Source organism: Apteryx rowi, unplaced genomic scaffold (genome assembly GCF_003343035.1).
Source record: "Apteryx rowi isolate R43461 unplaced genomic scaffold, aptRow1 scaffold_504, whole genome shotgun sequence".
Taxonomy (NCBI): Eukaryota; Metazoa; Chordata; class Aves; order Apterygiformes; family Apterygidae; genus Apteryx; species Apteryx rowi.
The window spans coordinates 466,174-488,696 of record NW_020450766.1 but is presented as its reverse complement, the minus strand read 5'-3'; the positions used below and the strand labels follow the sequence as shown (position 1 = coordinate 488,696).

Below are 22,523 nucleotides of genomic sequence, written 5' to 3'. Positions count from 1 at the left end.
CAAGTATCCTCTGCTGTAGCACAAGGTTTGTAGACAATAACAGGAAGCATTTTGGTAAACCGAACCCTGTAGATATGTAAAGTCTGCCACTATTTTGACAAGCTAGCTCATTGTGTCAAAAAGCGGAAAGATCATTTACCTCCTCCAGGAGACATCTAGGAAACTCTGACTCTATGAGTGATCCAGCAAAGCCCTTATCCCCCCTCTGTTCTTACTGTCTTTCATATCAAGAAAAAAAAAAAAAGCAAGTGGAAGATTTGGTGACATGCATAGAAAATAGAATTGAGCACTCTCATGAGATCTGTGACCTGATGGCATTGACACATGTATACTTCAAATAAGATGTGAATTATTCAGTGTTTGTGAAGGAACAGTTAACTAATTCTTAGGCAGTAAAACTGAAAGTACTAGTGCTGCAGTAAGAAGAAATGCAGTTGATCTGAACAGCCAGTATGTTTTGTTTCAGACCTCCAGGAAATCTGAAAGTGCAGACATTTAAAATGAAAAATTATTAAACCAATACTAATTCTCTTTTGATATTGTTAGGCATAGGTCAGGAATTAGCTAAGGAGTAGTTATAGTTTTAGGGATATAGTCTACTTTCATAATATGTATTTAGTTATGTATTGCAATCAAGTAAAACGTACCCCTTAGAAAGTATCTGCTTTTTCCTACCATTGGGTAGCGCTAAAATACCTACAGCATGCCTCTCTATCTGACCAGTAGCCTTTGTATTGTTAAAGCAGTATCTGAAGGATCCCTTTGTACTGAACTGTATCTGGTCATGTCATTTCTCACAGTTACCTGAGAGAGAACATTACTTTTGAGCCACATTGGGTCACAAAAAGGCAAGAGGATAAAACATTGCCATTTCCAAAAGGGTCCTCTGGTTTTATGCATGCACACAGGTTACTGTATTTAGCAATACACAGATTCTTGGTAGCAGATGTGCGGTTGGTGTGAGTGGCTTTTACACAGGAGTGCAGGCCAGGCATAGAGCAGATAGAGAAACTCACAAGCTGGTACATGCCACTCTCTGCTGCATCCACTATCCTCCTTCCTGTGACATCCAATACCACCCCTCTTCAAACGCCCTCCCCTTCAAGAAGCAGGTTTCAGATAGTGCACAAATCCCAGTGGTCCTTTTCCAGTACTCAAAGTTACCCATCATGACTGAAGGACTGAGGGACTGGCTGGACACAAGAAGAAAAAGGTTGAAAATCAGTCTTAAAATTGCTATACTCTATCTGCTAATAATTTGCGTAACCATTTTTTTAAAGTGAGATCTCTGACTCTACCATCCTGCTGAACTCCATAATAAAATGGGGTGAATGGTGCTAAGAAAGTTTCCAGTGTCCCAAGACAGAGATCATTTTGGAGGATAAAAGTTAGTTAGCTAACATGTATCTTATAATACACTCTACAAAAATAAAATGTTTTCTTATAAATATAAGAAAAGGCTTTGGTTTGTAAAGGAAAAAGATAAAGAAGAAATTAGAACAAAAGCACAAATGAGTATTTTCAATTATTTCATATGTGATGGCTTCATTCCTAAATTATATTTCCAGTGACAGATACAGATGCATGTCTAGAAAAAAAAGCCATTTCTGCTCTACTCTGACAATCTTAAGTCGAGTGACATAAGTGGCTCTCCTTGTGGGAAGCACTTTAAACAAGTTAGTTTTCATTGCACTCTTGTACCTTTCAAAGACCAACCGCAGAAAGAAAGTCATGAAAGGAGAAGAATGTGTGCGTGCTGGATTGCACGCTACTCACTGTTTGTCTTGAGTTTGCCGGGCTCGCTGTTTCTGCTGCCAGCCTGATTAATGGCCTTAACAATGAAGATGTACTTAGTGCCACTCTGTAACCCATGCACTGTGTAGTGGTTTTGTTTGATATTAGGAACAATCATCCAGCTGTCGGCTGAGTTACATAAACCTGCAATTTCAAAGCAAGCACATTAGTCACAACATACAAAACACTTTGTAACAGAGGAACATTTAGAGCACTTCTGAGCACTGAAAAACCAATAGGAATTTTGCTTCCATACCTTTTAAAGTGCTGTTACTTTTAGCAAGTTGCTACTTATTTCCACTAACTCATTTTATCAGCCCTCAAACAAGGTACCTTTTAAGTTCTTGCTACATGAAGTCAACCATAAAAAGAAGGACATTTAAGAAATGATTCAGTGAGGCATCGGCAGGCTGGGGATTTTCATATCCCAACACAAGAATTCTTTATTGCTTAAGTACTTGAGGATTATCATCAATCTCCTTCTTGGGTTAATGAACTCAGTTTAAGCTTTAAGACTAACATAAGCAGTAATGCTAGAAGGGTTGTTGAGGCACCTTTGCTGACAGTCCCCAGGTATGCATTCCTGAAGCAAATCATTGGAGGCCAGACTGGGTAGAGCATGGGCTCCAGAGCAAGCTTTGGCTTTTACACTCCAGATTTTGCCAGGATGTAACCTGAGCTATTATAATTTATTGTATGCAACTTTTTTGATTTATTTCCTTGTGTCTAGATGTCAACTGGGAAACAGCTGGATAATTTTCCAGTTACAAGCTTTTTTGGATATGCTTGATGCCTACCAAAGAGGCATAACATGGTAGGAAGTAAGTAAAACAAGGGGAAGGGGGGCAATATCATCTGCAAAATAGGAAAATACTCCCCAAGATGAGCTTATTCATCTATGTAAATCTTTCCTACCATGCTATAACTGCAACGCCAGTGAATCGGCCATATAATAGCTCCTGGTCAAATGGAACCACAGTCTGATAGCTCTCTATAAGCTACCTTTTCACAAATGTTTATGTAAGTAACAACGCTAACATTCATAAAATGTATATATGCTCACAACCATTTATATAGCTATACAGATAGAAAGAGATACAGGTGGATGGAAGTGTATGCATGTGTGTGTGCATATTAAGCTGGAAAACATGAAAGAAAAATCCTTGACTGGATTAGAAACCTTACAGTCTTTCTGGTTTCTGACGTTACTGGGCATAGAATATGTTATGCAAGCTACTGCGTTATTAAACCAGCTTTCAGCTTTTAACTCATGTTTTACCAGGAAACCAATAAGTACTAGTGATTTGTATCTTTTGCAAGTAAGTAGTAATTTCAGCTCTGTATATTAGTCAATAAAAAACCTTTATGTGAAGTAAAAGGCTACTGGACACAAAACTTCAAAAAAAAAAAACAAAAAAAAAACGTGATACAGCTTTACAAATTCATAGACTATTCATAACCATACTGGAAGATTCATTCCTAATTTGGGATGTGTTTTTCTTACTAAGGGATCATTAGTAATAGAATTTATAACCCAAATTTCAATCTAAGAACTATATAGCTTTTGTCTCAAAGTTCTCTTAACATTAATTTATCGATTGCTAATTGATATTACACAGCATCCTTGAGAGGTAGGCAGTTATTAATCCTGCTGTACAAATGGAGAACTGAGGCACAGTTTCAGGTGGGATTCATATCACCCTGCCATCTAATGAAGAGGCGCAATGCCTAATCTATTTTTCACAACTTCGAGGGGAGGCAGTAATCAGTGAATGGTTCATTCCACCTCTCCACGTGTGAACATCCTACTACAAGTGCTTCTCTCTATTTCTTGAACAAAGAGGAAACCAAGCTGACTAGCTTAGATGAGACCTCTAACGCTGGAGGGCTGACCTGAAGTGAGATGAACTCTCCCCTCCCTACACCCTGATTTGAAGTCTGAGCCTCAGGTTGAGCCCATGTTTGGGTTCTGGCCTTCAGACTGTTCTTCCCACTGAGCTGCAAAACAAATAAGCCCATCTTCCAGTTTTTAGTTTGTAAAGATCAGAATTTGAAGGACAGATGGTAACCAACATTTCTCTAGCCTGTTCTGTCTCATCAAGAACATCACTTTTTGTGTTAGCTACTGTTGAGATGAATAGCAACTGTGATTTACCAGAGAACATTTCTTTGCTGCTGTTTCCTTGTTTAAAGGGGAAAAAAATGGATTCTAGTATCTTCTTTATGCTCCAACCAGTGAGTATCCTGACCACTTGTATTCTCCCTAAATATCAACTACAAGAGACTTCTGAAAGCATGCTATATCTGGAAAAAATGGAGGAAAGAAAAATGACTTTGCAGCACTTAGTTTTTCACAAGACTGTTGAAAAACTAGACCACATAGAGCCATCACCTATCATCTCCTGAAAAAAGAACCCAGTCTTATTCCTCATGAAAACGCCAGTTGTGTCTAGCACCTGTAGTAATGTGCCTACAGCAGCATTAATCCATGTCCTGTTTTATGCCTGAAGCATACTGAACCTACTGAATGGTATTTACCTTTTATTCTGGGAGTGAATAGGGCTCCTGACAGGAAGAAAGAAAAGTGGCAGTATCCTGGCATAAAATATTTTACTGACTGCTCAGAGACATCCTAATCTTTTCCCAATAAAAATTTGCCACAAGTATTCAGGTAAAGGAACATTGGTTCTGCAGCTGAATTACCACATCAATTTTACATTAAGACCATCCCTTGCCTGTCTCATAGGTGCTACTGCAAAATAAATATTAAGCGAAAATAAAACAAAATGAAGCACAGAATTTAGAGGGAGTCCAGGATGGCCTAGCAATCCTTAACACAGATAACTGATGGGGTATCAACTAACACACCACAATAAGTGGGATGGATTAAGCAGGTAGTCCTGGGAGTGTCTCCCCCTTTCCAAGTCCACACTTCAAAAGCAATGGTCTATGGTATATAGGCAATATATAAACAAACCTTTGTGCTGAAACAGAAATGCCCAGATTTTCGCTAAATCATCTAGAAACTAAAGATTTGTATCAGTCACCACAATTCTCCAATCAGGGCACATTTTTCAGGCTAACATTACATTTTTGATGTTACCCTCCAAAGACTTCTCTCTCCTTAACAAAGTATAAAACTTGGATCTAAATAAATACATGAAGGACTGTAAAGATACCGATGCACTGCTTTGGGTCTCCTCTCCATTCTCTCTTCTCCTCCCATGTATGTGGATTTATATCTACCCAATACCCAGTTGCCAGTAGATCCTCACACATAGTAAATTATAGTATTTTTAAATAATCTAGTTAGCAGTTGTGTATAGGCACCACCATGGCAATTGTAGGCATTGCTGCATCTTGTCCTCTGCTGCCAGGGGTTAACGGCAAAATGTTCACATGCAGGCCTAGATTCATCCCACCTGATGGGAAGTTCTTCAAATGAAGAACAGAGATTCCTAAACTAGGACCTTATCTGCCCTAACTCTCTACACCGTCAGTAGATATAGATGGGACCCCTCCATTTCACCTTTAATCTGACTCATCTTCTAGGGGAAGGCTCTACCTTCTCTGACAACAGAAGACAGCTTGGGTTTCTTATCTTTGTCTTTCCTGCCTTAGGCATCAGACTGCTGGTGTACAATAAATGTTGGATGCACAGCGACTCACTTGGTCACCTTTCCAGGTAAGCCTTCCTGGTCCAGCAAACTCCACACGTACCTCTGCACCAACACACTTAGTGACGTGTTCATGCACTTTCCTGAAGGGGGGCTTCCAGATTGAGAGTGGTTTGATATAAGGCTTCAGATTGAACTCTGATCCAGAAATCTTGGGAATGAAGGCAAAACATATCCTCAAACTACAGGTGCAAAATGCTTCAGAAGAAAGAAAAGCAACTAGTGACAGCCAGGTTAAGCTTTTAGGTACGAAAGAATATTTTGTCTCTACATCAAAAGATTTTGTCTCCAGTTCTGATCTATCAGAACAGCCTTTTTTGTTTTAATACAAAAAAGATGATTAAGAATGATCAGGGAAATGAGGAAATAGCCTGGACATGCAGACATTCAGGGGATAGTATTTTCATTCTTGGTTCCCTGCCGGTGGCTGTAGGTTAAGTGGAAAGCACACATCTTCTCTTCTCTCTTCTTGTCATTGTAGTAGCAGTAACAGCTAAGTGTCCACTATTGTACCCAGTTCTCACCCTGGCTAGATTAGGGTTTCTTGTTTCCAAGACTCAGGGCTTTTTACAGGGTCCTGCAGGTGGTAAAACAATGTATTTTAAAACTGTAGCCTACAAAAATGTTGAGAATTTAAATTACATCCTGGAATGGTGCAGTGAGCACAGTGATGTCCATACAGGATGTGTGAGTTTTCAAAACAAGTTTCTCAGAATCTGGAGGTAATAATCTGTAAAGCTATTTCCCTGGTGTTAGCTGTTGATGCACTTTAAAAAGCAGATGGGAAAAATCCCAAGGCGTAAATCCTCCTAAAATTTACACTGTTTGATTTTAATAAAATATACCTTCTTAAAAACTAAAAGAGGAACACATAAGTCATGGGAAGGTTATTTAATCTCTTGAGCATTTTAATTATTTTAAATGCTTTCTTTCAATAAATTATTACCAATTCAAACTGGTAGAACAAAAACAGTAGGTGAAGTTGACAGATATGTAGCTCTCCCTACCCCCACTCTGCACTCCCACATGAATGAAAATAATATATGCAGGATTTCTGCAAAACACATAGCATTTGGGGTTTTTTTAGAAATACACTCTTTTGATACTTTCCAAGACGTAGAGGTTTTCTTGGTTTTATCCTGAACTTACTTTTGTACCATTGGAAGATACTAAAAACCTCAGTAGCACTCTGAAGACTGTAAGGCATCTGTTTTTAATAAATTAAATCTTATAGAAAGAACAATAGCTAGAATTTTCAAAAGCTCATTGGTGAATCATAAACTCATTGTTTTTCAGGGAAGCTTGGGCTCTTAATTTTCTTAGACCCTTCTACAAAATTTTATCTTCTCATAGGAACAGTAACCCTGTAACTCAGGAAAGATTCTGACAGTACACTGTATCCTTAATACAGTGAATTTTAATATTTAGTTGATGTAATCAACCTAAATCCCAATTACCAAGAAAGAGAGAATTATTTACTGCTTTTTGCCTTGGAGAGAGCCGTGCGTGTTTTTCATGAAGATATTTTGCATTGCAGCTAGTAAGAAGCTGAGTGTTTAAATTTTAACCTTGCTGAAGCACACTCGAGCAATTCCATGATGTCAAAAAATATATAAAAACTCAATAAATACATGAGAATGTATTGAAAGAGGATAATGCAATTATAGTGCACATTAGCTAGGTAGTGACAAAGACATTCTAAAAGCTTTTATAATATTCAGATTGCAGGTGATTAGCAGCATCTTAGAATTGCAAATGTGTGAATGGTATAGCTCTGGGAGCAATTGCGTTAGTAAAAGTCTGCCTAATTTAAAGTTCTATACTGCTTTTGCACAAAACAGTGCTGCCAGGCATATAGTAGCCAAGCAGTTTGGCCACATTTGGAAATAATCTTTCCTGTATGAAATAGGATTCAAAATGAAATACTCTTGCTGGACATTTTCCATCAAAATTTAATTCTCCAATTTTTCAGTTAATAAAAAGAGAATATAGCTGATTATGTTGGACAGAAAATACATTAGAAAAACATAGTATTGCTTGTTTTTGTTACTGAATTCATAGCAATCCCTGAATGATATATGCCTCTAATGGGGGAAATGTACCAAAGAGTGGAAAGCGCAGTCAGTCTGGCTATGTGGTTTTACGAAATGGATTCCAAAATAACAACTTTCATTAGCACAGTAGGTGGGTATGTATGCAAAGTGATTCCCACTGTCTCAGGGGAAAGCAGCTTGTTGTTGTAATACAGTACTTTAGCTACTCCCTTGTGCCTAATTCATAGCTACACAGAATTGAAAAATGATCTATAAATCTATTTACATTCTCTGTTACAGGTAACCCACATGACCAGCAGCAACTTTGGGGGGATGTGACAGAAGCAGAGAAAACAAAATCATGTGCAACAGAATGCAAATACTGTAAATAGAAATTTGTGCTCATCCAAGCTCCATTGCATTAAAAAAGAATTTTAAAAAATCACCTAGTTTTAGTCCATCAAAATGGGAAGGCTACAATGCAACACAGTAACTTACAGTGAAAATATCTCTATGAAAATATCATTATATCACATTATTATAGTACACTTCAAGAGGTTAACACTCCAGTGTTCTCGGAACAACCTTGTAAGGACACCTACAGCAGTAGAGAAATTAATTAAACTCTCTTACAGGATAAAGCATAGAATCCAACAAAGAGAATCCAACAAAGATTCTCTTTCTTCTTCAAGAAAGAGAATCCAACTGAGTAAAATCAGGATGTTAGTGGGAAAATCTTTAGTACCTGTTGAAGCTGGAACAAACTGGAAGAATCTTGTATGTAAGAAATCTGGGCAGATCTGTAGCAGTTCTACTAAAACTGGCAGGAACAGCTCCATTAGAGGTACACAGCTCCACATTAAATGCAGAGATAAGGAAAGCTTTACAACATTTAGAAAAAACTCTTCAAGTTGGGTTAGCATCGTAGATTTTAATGAAATTGAAACTAACAGTTGCCAGGATATTTGTGTAAGAGCTGTATTCTGAAAAGAAGAATTAGGCTAGTTCTCATGTTGTATTGGTATAAAATAGGAGATTCCAGTGAAGTCAGTGGAGTCACAGTGATGTAGAATCAGCGTGGCATTCACCACCTTGAAATGTTGCAGGAAAATCAGGTCTACTTTCATTTCAGCTGTTAAGAACATTTCATAAACAGATATTCTTGAAGAGTTTTCATTTGAGACTTCTCTTCAATCTTTTAATGACACCATTTTTGCAAATCATCAGTGATAGAATTAAGGTTCAGATTGCACACTGAGCACTTCATGCTATGCCCCCCCCCCCAAATTACCACATTGCATTTCTCAAGAAATCTGTTTTGCAGATCAAAGCTTTCACCTCCACATGGGAAACTTACAATAAAGCCTCAAAAGAAATGACTGTTTATTTATTCACTAGCAAGCAAAGAGCAAAACCTCACATCACAAAGGTGTGGAAATGGCACACCCTTCTGCGGTTCATACACCATGCCAATACCTGATCCACCCTTAACTACAGCATGCCTTCTTGCATAAAGGCATTGATAAAAATGGGTCAGAAAACAAGAAATACACCATATTATCACTAAATCTGTCTGTTTATTAGTGATTAATCATATAAGCCTTTCCTTCCTTGTCTGCCTTGCTCCAATTCCTTCAGAATTACTATTAGACCCTTTTTGTATCCAGTTTGCTCAGGTATAGAAGCATGTATTGAGGTTTACTTGGTCTTTCTAGTGAACAGTCTCAAATTTTAGTGTGTCATCCAAAATTAGGCTGCTGAGTAAGATACTAAATGGAGGCTTCAAAAAATACTCATCAAATTTTCAGTGGACCCGGATGCTCATTTTTCAGTAATTCTGAATCATAATATAGTAATAGTATGCTACTTAAAAATGGTGCTGAAAAACCAGCACATGACTCCTCAGCTGTCCTTTCAGATGGCTTGGAGGGCTACGTCCATCTTAGTGATGGAGAAGCTGAGGTGCACACAGCAACAGAAGAGTCAGTGCAAAAGTTTGGCTCAGTACTGAGATTTGGCATAGACTGTGCCATTTTTCCACTGATACAAAGTATGTTAACACGGCCACAGCACTGACTTTCATCAAAGCATCCCAAAGTATTTCATAAGAACAAAATCACTGTTGCACTGGGTCAGAGCTAAGCCTATCTAGCTCAGCAAGTGAGCGGGGTATCTGAGGGTGGACAAAAGCAAGTGCCTATGAAGGTGTTTAAGAACACGGAAAGCACATAATGATCATTAATCTGTATACTCTCCCAGGGTCCAACAGTTTACAGCTCTGAGACTTCCTGAGCCATGAGGTAGTCTTTGCACTTCATTGTTCTCAATGGATTTTTCTTGCATGATCTGTCTAGTCATCTCTTGAATCCACACAAACTTTTAAACAACAATCCTCTGTGGCAACGAGTTCCACAATTTAGATACATGTTGATCAAATAAACTCCTCCTTTTGTTTAATTTGATTAATTTCAAACTCCTTTAGTCTCATAAAGCAACTACAGATAAAATATTCTCATTAACATATGGGGAACCAAAACAGGAAGAAATTAAATGACTTCTCCAAAAGTCATAGTTAGTCAATGACCATTATACACAGAACCCAGAAGTATTAACTTCCTAGCCAAAGATCAGACAATATTGTTTTCTCAGAGGAATAGTTATTTAACAACAGAAAAATTTAAGGAATAAATTTTCATTCAGGAAAGTCACAGATTCAAAACAGAGAGTGTATTTAATACAAATGTGCTATAATAAGAAATATCGAACAATGCTAATTAATGTCATTATAAGTCAAAGTTACCATATTAATCCTTGTTCCACTGATATTTGCTCCCTTAGCCTTTGATATACTAACAGACACCTATGCTCTGTAGTCTTGCAGACAGTGCAAACAAGTCAGAAGGACTTAATTTGTATTCCTGACAAACGTTCAGGTGTCAAGGGTACCTAAAAGACAATGAGGTTCCAGTTCTAACTAATGGCCAGTCAGACATAGGCTCCTAAGTGCCTGACTGACCGTGGCAATGCAATTGTGGTCTTCATCCCTGGGGTTACAGTAAGGGCCCTATGACGTAAGACACAAATCCTGTTAACATGGACAGAATTTGTACCATTGAGAATATGTGCTGGTTTTAGTCTTAGGAAGCTCTCATTGCATTGTACTCCCAGAAAACATACAAGACACTTTAACCAGATGAATTTTGAATTTTAAAATTCTTTGAAATCATTATTATTTTGGATTTAAAATACAGATAGTTGGCTGTAAAACTTTCTAGAAAATTTTTTTTTCATTTTATTCTTGACACGAGTACCTTTATATTTAAAGGAACTTGTTTTGCAGAGAAACCATAAACAAACAGAACAAGAAATAAGATGGTTTATACTTACTAACAACATTAGCTTGTCCAGTGAAGATAGTGTACTGCAGCTCGTAAGAGACCACACTGAATTCATCATCTGATGTCCAGTGAACAGTAATCGTATCATAAGAAGCAGTACAGAGCTCTTCTCGAATGGTGGGAGGGTTGGGAGCTGCGAGATATTGAGAACAAAGAGGAGGCTTACTGAAATAATCAGTAAAATATTTCCCTTCTCACCTGAGATTAAGCGATGCATCTGATGTGTGAGTTTGTAGCCATACTGTCCAACAGATCACTGAACAACTTTTGCTAATTCCAGTGGTAACTTAAATTGTCAATAAATCATTGCTGAGGAATTCTTACTATCAAATGTCATCACCTAGAAGCTCCAGATACTGAAAATATTTTGTATTAAAGTAGCTTTAACTTCAGATGCCCCCAGTGCAAGTGATATGCTGGTGGTCACGTTAAACTGTGATTGAGAGCACCCATTATTTTTGCTAGGTTTGTTTCTGACCACTATGCTAAAATTATCAAAGTTTCATTGATGCATATATCAAGAGGGAAAGTCAACCCTCTTTACTGTTGACTTCAAAGCAGTGTTTGCCTTGTCTATCTTAACAGAGATGGGCATAAGTTCAGTGATGTGTCCCATTTAAAAAATGTCACTTTGGGACATCACTCAAACAGTCATGCTTTCATGCTTAATTTTGTCTTCTCTCCAAGTTCATTTTTATTTATTGTCTAACTAGCCTATTTAATATACATGCATATAATTTCTGCTGGTTATACAACTCACTTTTTCAGTCTTACATCAGGCATTATTATCATATCATGGTTTTACAATTATTACAACCTGAACTTCAACATCATTGCTAATTAAATAATTCTAGAAAACAATCCAAACATTTTAATAAAAAAGTTGTCCCTCTGTTTCCTCTTTTAAATCAACAAACAGGATCACTGCAGTCACTCTGTGCAGCAAACTACACATTGTTCTCACATATAAAACACCTAGGTTTCTTTTAAAGACCTGTTTAAAGAACTGCAACTTGAAGCAAACTTCTTAAGTATGAATTTTCCTTGCTTGCATTTTCCACAGAACCAAACACCTAAATGAGAGTAGCAAATGGCACTGATTATTCACCTTATGTAAAAGTTTATTATTTGAATTTAGCAAACTTCTCTACTTACGTGTCTGTGCAGATTGTTCCCCCAAATCAAAGGCGCTGCATTTTATCATTAACCAAGCCTTCACGGGACAGGTAGATTGTGGACAGACCCTAAAGGAGCCTGTCCCCCTGGCTTCTATGCCTGGGCAACTCTTTGAAAGACTAGTCCTGCATGCTTATCTCAGTGGGGGCCCCTTTCCTAATTGTTGTCCCTGTATGCCACCACTATGCAAGAAAACAATACTTATGCTTAATACTGTTCCTCTCAGCTATCACAGAGCTAGGAGGGAGGAAACTCCAGGCAAAACAACCAAAATATGCCTGAATTAAAGGAAAAAGAAGACAACTCCAAGTAGGTATTTTTGCTGTCAGTTCTTTAACTTTTGTGAGCGATAATGGCCTCAACAACAAAAAAAGCCACTCTGAAGGAATTCCACCTTTTCTTCTGCAGCAACTTATTTCTATGAACCATCTATTTTATTTTCCCCTTAAGAATTTGTATAGTTCATATTCCTGTTTTGCTGATGTATGTTCCCAAGGATGAAAATGCAGACGCATTTCCAAAGAGCCTTTTTCAACCATGAGGCATAAGGAAACGTTCAGATGTGTTTTGTGATATGACCATGATTTGTGATGCTCTAAATATTGTAGCACAGAAGCTTACCAGTGCCTTTTTTTTTTTTCAGCAGAGCAACCCTTGGGACAGATGGATATTAATAAAGAGAGATAAAAAAGAACTAAAATAAGAGCAGTTATCCCAAGAGGGGAATATAAACACAAGGAGAAAAAAAAAATAAAACAATCTTCTGAAAAGTTTAGTGCTGCAGTTTAGATGGTGTGTACTGACTGAGGCTAACTGTTGTGAAAGCCATATAAGACAGTATTGCTCCTATCAGCTATGCCTCAAATAGGTTTCTAGCATGATAATCTACCTTAGCTATTTTTTAAGTTTTCTTATAGCTGAGGCTTCATTTTCATATTTTGCCTTTCCTTCAAAGGCAAAAAAGATTTGAAAGAAAATTCATTACAAATATACAAGTGGATCCAATTTTTCTGTGATAATACTCAACCAAAGTCTTCTTCAGTCTTCTCATGCAACTAATAGAATGAAATTCTATACCTGAGAAATGTATGTGTCCCTACTGCAACATAGATAATAAATAATAATTTAATGAAAAGCAACAATTACTGAATGTTTAATGAACCATAAATTCATCAAACCATGTCTACATTTCAGTAGCACCTAAGTCCCTTCAACTTCTTTGAAAAAGACAACTTCAATTCTCTCTTAGTTTGCACACCTGGCAGGCCTTACACAAGACTGGAGATTTATAGGCCTTCATGTGACAAGAACAACAGAGATATTTGACCTAAGAAGGACATCTTCTCCCTAGCACTTTTATTTAACCTACACCCACCTGAGACTATACTGCATGAAACTCAGTTCTTCAGCAACATTTATGTCATAAACAACTCAGAATAAAAGAAAACATACCCGCTTCTCCTGCAGATACACAGGGAAGTTTCTCTGTGAATGGTTTGTCAAGACTTTCAAAATAATGCAGAAGTCTGACTGCAAAAATCATTATTCCACGTGAAATACTTCTTTGTAGGGTGTAAATCCATAAAGCAATTAAAGAGAATGACCTTAATTGGTTAGCTGCACCATCACAGTTATAGGTGCTGCTACAGAGCTCAGATGCCACAGGAAAAGCACTACAGAGAGTCCAGGGAGATCTCAAGGCTGCACCAGCACCTTCCCATGCGTGGCCATGTGGCGTGCCCTTTGACATGTGGCACGCTCAGTCACTGCCCAGGACAATGAAGTCCAGCACGCTTAAGCAAAGCAGCAGGAGAACCATCCTAGTGCTGCATACCTAATGCTGTAAGACATAAAGCCTCGTATCCCACCCTTCAGTCCTGTTCCTTGGTGGAGATGCAGTGACTGCCCATGAGCACTTCCAGTCCATTTCAGGGTGAGACCAGAGCACTGACTCACAGCCATAACAAGACTGAAGTTGGACAGCTGATGCTGTTAATACCCTCGGCTGTTTTCTGCCTCCTGTCCACAAACTGTCACCCGATGTCAAGGAAAGCTGAAAAAAAGTGAAGCAGCTCCTGAAACACCAAAATTTACAGACTTGAGCAATGAGGGAACCTGGAATCAGTGCCAGGTGACTTAGCAAGACACAGTGAAAACTGCAGCGGATTAAGGAAGTGCTTCCCAATGACAGTAGCTCTCCTTGGTCATGGAGTGGCAATCTCCGTAAGAGGACCAGGGCAAACACCTGTGAGTGGTAAGTGCTTCAGTCACTTTGACTTTCCTTCTCTTGCATTCATGAATCAACACTCTCTGACAAGAGTTAAAATCATTGCTGAAGGCTGTCTTGGTTCTTTTCTGTGACTTTGACTCAAAACTGAGGAGACGCACTTACATAGTCAGGAACCACATCTGAAGTGCCTGAAAGGCAATAACTAATATTAGAAAAGCAGTTTCTTAAATTTTCTCCTGGAAATAACTGAACTTGTGAGCACACCTACTCCTTTTCAGGGCAAAGTCAATCAGGTTAGTCTAACCCACCTTCCATTCAATGTCATTTGCATGGCTTTGCCCTGAAGCAGACTGAAAGCATTCCCATGGTCCATTCACCTAAGATGCAGCTTAAGCAGCTGCCACCTCTCACTGATGAGTCCCAGCATGGGTGCAGTGGCTCCTGGGTGACTGTTTCTAGTTCCTTTCAGTGCAAGGTCACACAAATTTGCTCAAAATACTTCAACTTCCTTTCATTTGTTTGCCGTCCACCTCCCTGCTGGGATGATGATTGAATTTGTAAAGGTTTCTTACTGATTTCAACCCTAAGTAAAAGAGGAAGATGTAAGCCATCACTTTGACCTAATGTTGCTAGAAGTGTTCACATTGTCAGCTATGAATATGAGGGAGATGAGAAAGCTGCTCTGAACCTCTCTCAGTTAACTACTGGCTCCCCAGTGTGTTATGACACTAGACTTTAACAGTACGGAAGAACTTGAGATGCACAGCTACATCAGATGTGGATACAAATTCAGTGTGCTAGCAGCGTGCCATGCCTAAGCTTAGCATCAAGGGCTTGGTCACACAGCCGTGTAGACATACTCTTTGGGTAGACCAGACCTTTCCAAAAACAATTGAATAAAAAGAGATTACACTCAAAGCATGATATTTGGCTCATTGGAGATGGGTTTTGATCTCTTAATATTGAAAGCAAGTTTGGAGGAAAGGTAGGTTGTGAAGGGTTTCCAGAATGAAGTTATTCTGATGTGAAGAAACTGTTGGCATATGCTAGGTGATACATACACATAAGTGCAGTCACAGCTAGAGTGATGGGTGAGGAAAATATCTTTGTTTTAGAAGGGATTTCTTAAGAAAGGCAAATTGCAAGGTCAAAGAATAGATATTGCTACAGCTGAGATTCAACGCAGTAAGATTTAGGACAGGACTCTTTGATGCACAATGGATCAAAACAATCTTTAATATGTACAGAAAGGATGTGTCCCTCGTAGGCATCGTCTGGATCTAGCCAGATACAGGTGTAGGTAAAAGATGAGCTCCAGATGATAGGCTTGAGCAACTGGCAAGTTAAGAAAGCTTCCAAAAGAAAATAGATATGCAGGAAGGAATGGTCAGAGGAAGATTAAGAGTATTGTTTTACTATATTGAGCTGGACATCTCAGTGTCTGGCTAGAAACTTTCAAAGAGGTATCAGAGATTTTCATTTGGATACCAGAAGCTTTGGACAGACAGATGCATAAATCATCAGCACAAAGATAAAGTAGTTAAATTTGTATTTGTGGATGAAATAGCCTAGAGAGAATCTATAGAGGGAAGAAAGAAAGATGCAAACTTCAATGAGCCACATAGAAAACTATGGGGGGGGGGGGGCAGATGAAGAAGATCTGACAAACAATACACTGAGGAAGGACCAAAGGAGAAGAAAATTTCCAGAAGACAATCTTGATCCATTGTTTTGAAGACAACTGAGGGCCAAGAGGATGAGGTTGGATTCGAGCTTTGACATTTTGTTCAGAAGAAGTACAGATGACAAATATAATACAGGCTTCTTCATTTATTTGGCAACACAGGTGTATCAATAGGAGTTACAAATGTTCTTCATTTTATTTAACGCTGTCAAACATGATCAATTCACTCTGTCACACAATTTTCAGAGTAAGAGCTACAAAGATTCCATTCGTCAATCTGAAAGGGGTAAAATAAATTATCATCCAGAGTAAAAACAGAGAATAATCAAGTGAATTTGACTCTTGGGATTATACAGATACACATATGCATATACATATTTAAGTATATGTAAATAAATGATTTTAACAGTCTGGATAGGTTCATTTTTATGCTCAGATAATTTGGACTTGTGGTTTAGATTTTGTCATTGCAGCCATATGTTATTTATTAATGTGAAGAAAAATACTATATCTGATAGAGTCAGAGCTGGCTAAAACTGTTTTTCACTGGCCATCTAGGGCAAAGATGAAAATGGTAGATTAGGAACTGCTCAATATATTAAAAATTCCCTTAGACTGAATTGTGAGTGATTTTTCAAGACTGCGGATGAGGCAGGAAGAAGGATGAGGAGGCAACGTGTAGGTGGCACAGCAAGCACAATGGACCACAGAAATGATCTTCATGGCACTGGACCTTGTGGCAAAGCATCTTTCATTTTGGGACAGAAATGTCCTTCATTTTCAGCAGTCCACAGCAATTAGGCTGTGTAATGTTGGCATGGGATGTGCAAAGGGGAGAAGACTGGGGTGAGGGGAAGAGATTGTTAGATGGAATTCACCCCATATTGCTTTAAAGGTCTAAAACGCAATTATCTAAATGTGAATGAGTCATTCTAGCCTCTCTTTAGAGCTAACAGGGAGAAATAGGCACCTCCAGAATTGCGTCATTTGACCTGAGATACATGCCTTAAAATGAGGCAGTTATTCCTCTTCTTTGACTATAAAGGAAGTTGAGGGTGATTACTTTACATTTAGATTCCTAAGTTAGGGCAAACAAGTCTGGCTTTTTGTTACTCCTCCCTTTCATTTCCTTGGCTTTCCTTGGCAAACAAGTCTGGCTTTTTGTTACTCCTCCCTTTCATTTCCTTGGCTTTTTAGGTTTTATGTTACAGTTTTGGGGTGAACACTCAATACAGAGGCAGGATTCCAGGAGACTTTGGGGAGAGTAGGATTCATTTCACTGATGGGATAATATTTCATTGGTGCCATATAAAAAGGAGCAAGTGACACATAACATGGTATTATTGTATATTATTTACTTGGGTATGTGTTAAACACTGATTGCAATCCCCAGTTACACAGTGCTACAAATATTTCTTGCAGATAAAATCCCTCATGCAGATATGCCAAAAAATCCCACAGCTGTAGAAGGCAAGGGTGGTGCTGCCCTGTGCATACAGCCTTGCTCCTCCTAGTATTCATTTGTCCCCTGCAGAAAAGCCAGAAACTAGCCCTCTGCATGGCAAAAGATCCAACCACAGAGACTCTGCATTCTCACATTCTTCCGAAATATGACGGGCACCTCTCCTGCAAACTGGGCTAAGAGATGAAAATTTTTGGATGAAAATTTTGAGTGGTTTTCTAACAATGCTTTGTGTCCTTCATTGTAAATTCTCACTGTTAACAGAGGATGCTTAGAGACCCGGCAAAATGAAAACCTACTCCCTGTCTCTTCTGTTTTCAATTGAACTGGAATGAATTGTTCTAATTCTGGCATTGAAATCAAAACACTCTTAATTACAGTAATTTGTTTCTCTTTGTGAGTCATTACATACTCTGAGATTGCACATTACTCAGACCTTGAGTAAGGGTCTAATCCTGCAGGCTTCTTTAGGCCAAATGCTCTGTTAAGTGAGCTAGAGTTTTGCTCTGTGGAGAACCAAACCCTTACCCTAGCAGAGAGCACACTGCATGCTCTCCAGCCCTGAACCCAGTGCGGTCTTACAGTTACACAGTGGGGGAAATATGCAATATCATTATGCAGAGATATAAGAAGACTGCTTTCTTTGCTGAGCCTTTGATGTTGATCGTTTGAACAGCTTCTGGTTGCTTGCAAGAGACCTGCCAGGCTGCATTCTCCTGCAGCTCTGAGGAAGCCCCAAGCGTGACACATGGAGCGCCTGACCCAGGGACATAGGATTTGGCCCCTGCTCTTCCTCCTCAGGGGAAGCAATCTGAGCCCTTCCATGCTGAGCTCAAGCTGTTCCTCCTTTCATGTTCACACTGCTGCGGTGGCCACTCCACCAGGCAGGGAGGATAAACGATCCAAGGCTTTTAACTGTTTCTCCCTCCCATTTGCCCTTCTCTGGTGGGAAGGGGTGTGAGGACAGGAGATGGGAAATACGTCCCAGTTGTGCCCTGCAGCACCTAATGCCATGTATGGCATTCTGGGGGTGCTCAGCATTACATGTTCTTCTGAACAGGGATAGGAGCAGGAATAAAAATGAGGGCAATGAATAAAATCCTATCACTAATGTTTTATGAGGAACTTGAGCATTTTGAAAAGAAAAGTACCTGTAAGATAATCAAGGCATTCCAACAATTTCTTCTCTCTGGTAAAATCAAGTGCGAAAGTATCAAAAGTATCATTGAGATTAATTTCAGGAATTAGAACCTGGGAGGATGCAGTTGCCATGGAAACCCTATAATGAAAAGAAAAAATCTTTTAGCACACCGAAAGTGCACAGCAGCTTTCACATCAAGGTGAGACCTAATCATCATTATCAATTGCATGTCAAAAGGCTCGACAAAAACACCTTTACAAGTATTTTGTTTATCTGGTTTAAGTTAGGAGCTTCTTCTGTCCCTTTTTTTTTTTTTTGAAAGTGAAGACTCCAGTAAAAATCCATTATTACCTAGTTTTTACTTAGTATGCAGAGTTAGATACACTTTTAACAAAATATTAAGCCTCAGTCTGCTTTCAATTGTTCCTTCCACTCACCCGCTGAACCAAAGTAGCATAAATATTATTTTCATTTGTGTTTTAAGCAACCCTGACAGATGCTGTGTCTCTCCCACCCCTTGTTTCCCCATGTCGTTTCTTGCTCCAGGCACTCCTTCACACCTCTGTCTCAAGGGCTTGGTGTGGCTCACCACACCTCCTCAGCTGTTCAGCAAGGCCCACAGCTGTTAACTTCAAAAGGTGCAGCGGGGGGCGGGGATAAAACAAAGAGATGTCAGGACAGTTTATTTTGAAAGGCTTTTCCCTGTAAAGCAAGTGTGCATGTTTATATTTCCTTCAAAACTGAAGGTTTTTTGCCTAGCTCATTTCAAAAGCTACACCCACTTTTAATCTGTCCAGCATTACTAATATAAAGACACAAGCTTTTACAGGAGAACTGCAGTCAAGATGTATTTTTGGGACCTTTCAGCTTGATAGCTCAAAATACATCTTACTGGATAGCTGGACATTGGATCTGTTTACAGAAAGCTCAGGAAAGAATTCAGGTCTGTTTAAGCAAAGAGGTTAAGCCTTTTCTTACACAACAGAAACATGTTAATTGTTTCAGTTTTGAGAAAATACATAACCATGCACACAATGTACGTCACCCACCTGTTATTCATGACATGTCAGATCAAAATATTTTGATTGCTTCAATTAAAAGTTTCCCAAACTAGAGTATTTCACTGTAGACCTGGCTCAAAAGGTTCCTGGCCAAATTCTTACTAAGAACTACGTTTTCATGTATTTCTCCTGTTGTATTTTAGGACAATACAATTAGAAAAGATAAAAACTGAGTTGCACAACTCATTGCCTTTAGCATAGTTTTCTAGAACTGAGCTGAGAAAGTTTCCTAGTCAATAATTGTTGTTATACAGTTTTCAGCACTGTTCCTCTTGCAACTCTGGCTGGATAATTAAGTCCAAAGTAGATGCTACTAGAGATGATGTTTTTAGAGAGAATAAATGAACTACCTTTTACCTTGTGTTTAATGAGAAAAATTCCCTGAGCTCTTTCACTCCTATTTTTTTTTCTTGCTATTTTTCCCCATGGTTCATATGAAGTCATACCACCATGTTTTTATATCTAGTACAGAAGACACACATTTCTTGTAGGCCCTGTATTGGGGCCAACTCAGGTTTATGTATACATTTAAAATTCAACAATGGCCTTGCTAGGAAATCAACAAGTAGGAATCTAAGCAGAAGAGCTTCTCTGAATGCCTCCATAAAGCACAGATTTATTATGAAGAAGACCATATCATCAGGCCCTTTTGGGCTACTGTCTGGGGCTATGCAAAGGGTGCTCTGTGAGTAGGCATATTAAAGTCCAATTTTGGTGAGGTTAGCAGCCTGCAGTTTCATAGACCGTATCATCGTCTTAAGTTCAGAGGACTGAATTTCCTCTTGTACTTCTGCCTCTTCTTTCTGACACTGTATTTGATTGGTAAGCGTTTTTCTAGGGTAAATGCATTTCACCCTCAGTGAATAATCCATGACCTAAGTCATTGTAATGTGTGTAATGTCTTTGCTGTATAAAGTTACCTATTGTGCTTACAATGGAGAATATTATCCTGCAATTACTTTGAAATGTGTGCATGAAGAAATGGAATGAGCATAATTTGGGGGCACTGTTTTAGCTGCTGGAACTGAGGCCCTGGTGAGAGTGTTACATGAGTAGTCTAGAAGCAAACAAAACGTTGCTAACCACATGAGAACTAAGAGAGCTACTTGTGGGGAAAACTTTATTAATCAAACTTAGTCTCTTTTTCCATTTGGAATTTGTCTGCAAGCACTTTGTGTTATTCTTCTCAGTTTTATTAATTTGAAACAATTCTCTGGTTTGCAGGGCGTTCACAGCCATGTCATTACAGATAGTAATCTGCGATAGCCAAGAATTAGACTTGATTAGATACATATGCCAACTGGTCTTATTTCTATTCTCTGAGTGTCTCTCTTGTGACTGTATTTATAAGGCAACTATTCATGTTTACAAGTTCGAAATGGAATTTCCCTGAATATTTTCTGGTACTCAGTTAAAAGTGCCTGCTGTTTATTCTATAGAATACTGAAAAAAAGCCCAGAATCTCACCAAGAGCATTTTAATTATTTGAGATTGTATATTCTGTGGTAGTTCTACTATCAGCTTCAGCTAAGTATCATAGTTTATCTTGGTGACAGAATACAAAACAAAGTCCAACTGTGACAGATCAAACTTAATCTCCTGCAGTGAACAAGCTTGGTTTTTCTCTCTCTCTCTCTTTTTTTTTATTATCCAGCAAAGTTTCAACTCTCTGGAACTGTAACCAGCATCCCAGTATTGCTGGCTTATTCAGAAATTGATTAAAATAGCTTTGATGAAGCCTGATATTCCAGGAATCTGCACACAGTACTCCAGAGGAAGTGACAGAGTTAAAAAATTAAATAATAAGAGCCGGGAATGTCATGACCTGGATTAAGCCAAATTAGGCTGGACGATGTGAAGACATAATGTGAAACCAGAACTTAAAAAAAAACAGCTGAATGAACGAAGATACTTTTAAGCTACAGAAATTTCCTGTATGTAGGGATCCAGCATGGCAACTGCCATATCTTTCAGACACCCAAGTTTTCAAACTCTCAACCCTGAGTGGGCTACCACAGAGATGTACGTTGCAGGCTCCCGAAGTTACACATTTCCTTACCTTGCCACTTGCTATTCTGCAAGGAATACAGGTCAGGCAAGATCATTGCAAACTTCATCTAAGGTCTGCACTGCCTGATTTCATTCTCAATCTCAGACTTTTCCATAGAGCAGGAATTGCAGTCTCCAGATACCTCTCTATTTAGTATGTTTAGTGCCAGACCTCTGCTCGGTATCTATTGATATCTGTGCTACCTCCTTCATTTGTGGATGCTATTATTGTTCAAAGTCTTAGTTTACACTCATTTTTGCTCAATCCTTTTTCAAAGGGTCATTTTGATTTAGCATTATGGTAAGGCCCTTCCCATTCTAGTACAGTACAAAGTGGTGTTATTGTGAAATGTAGCAATTCATTCCTCCCTCTTTAAGCACATCTTGATGGGACAAGACATTACTGCAATTATGACAAACCATCTGCCTTAAATTTAGGTTCTTCTGTTTACCAAGAGGAAACTCTTCTTTACCTTTCAGTGATGTTTTTAGCAGTTTGCAGGAAGCGAGCATGATCATTCTCCTTCAGTGACTGTTCGGCCTGAGAGATGAGGGACGTCGAGCGTTCAATGCACTGTTTGCAGTTTGCAATCTGCTGAGCCAGTTTTCTCAACCTCACCACCTTGAATGGAAACATAAGAAACCGGTCACATCTCTAAGGTCACAAATAATGAACACATTTACACTTCCGAGGCAGAGCTGTCATGCAAAGGGGGAGCTAGGACAAATGGCTTTCCTGACAAGAGTTGCTTTCATGCTAGCTTCATGGTGAGCCCCTTCCACTAACCACATAACATTTTTTATAAGAGACAAGCACA

General features: G+C 38.8%; 1 protein-coding gene across 1 annotated transcript in view; it reads right to left on the bottom strand.

The window, feature by feature from the left end:
• Positions 1–22,523, bottom strand: part of MID1 (midline 1) — a 101,903-nt gene that overhangs the window by 3,034 nt on the left and 76,346 nt on the right. The window contains exons 4-7 of the mRNA XM_026079915.1: positions 22,179–22,327; positions 18,606–18,733; positions 10,892–11,035; positions 1,777–1,938 (exon numbers count right to left, since the gene is read on the bottom strand). Of these exons, the coding sequence (XP_025935700.1) occupies positions 1,777–1,938; positions 10,892–11,035; positions 18,606–18,733; positions 22,179–22,327 (583 nt within the window). The remainder of the gene's footprint in view (positions 1–1,776; positions 1,939–10,891; positions 11,036–18,605; positions 18,734–22,178; positions 22,328–22,523) is intronic.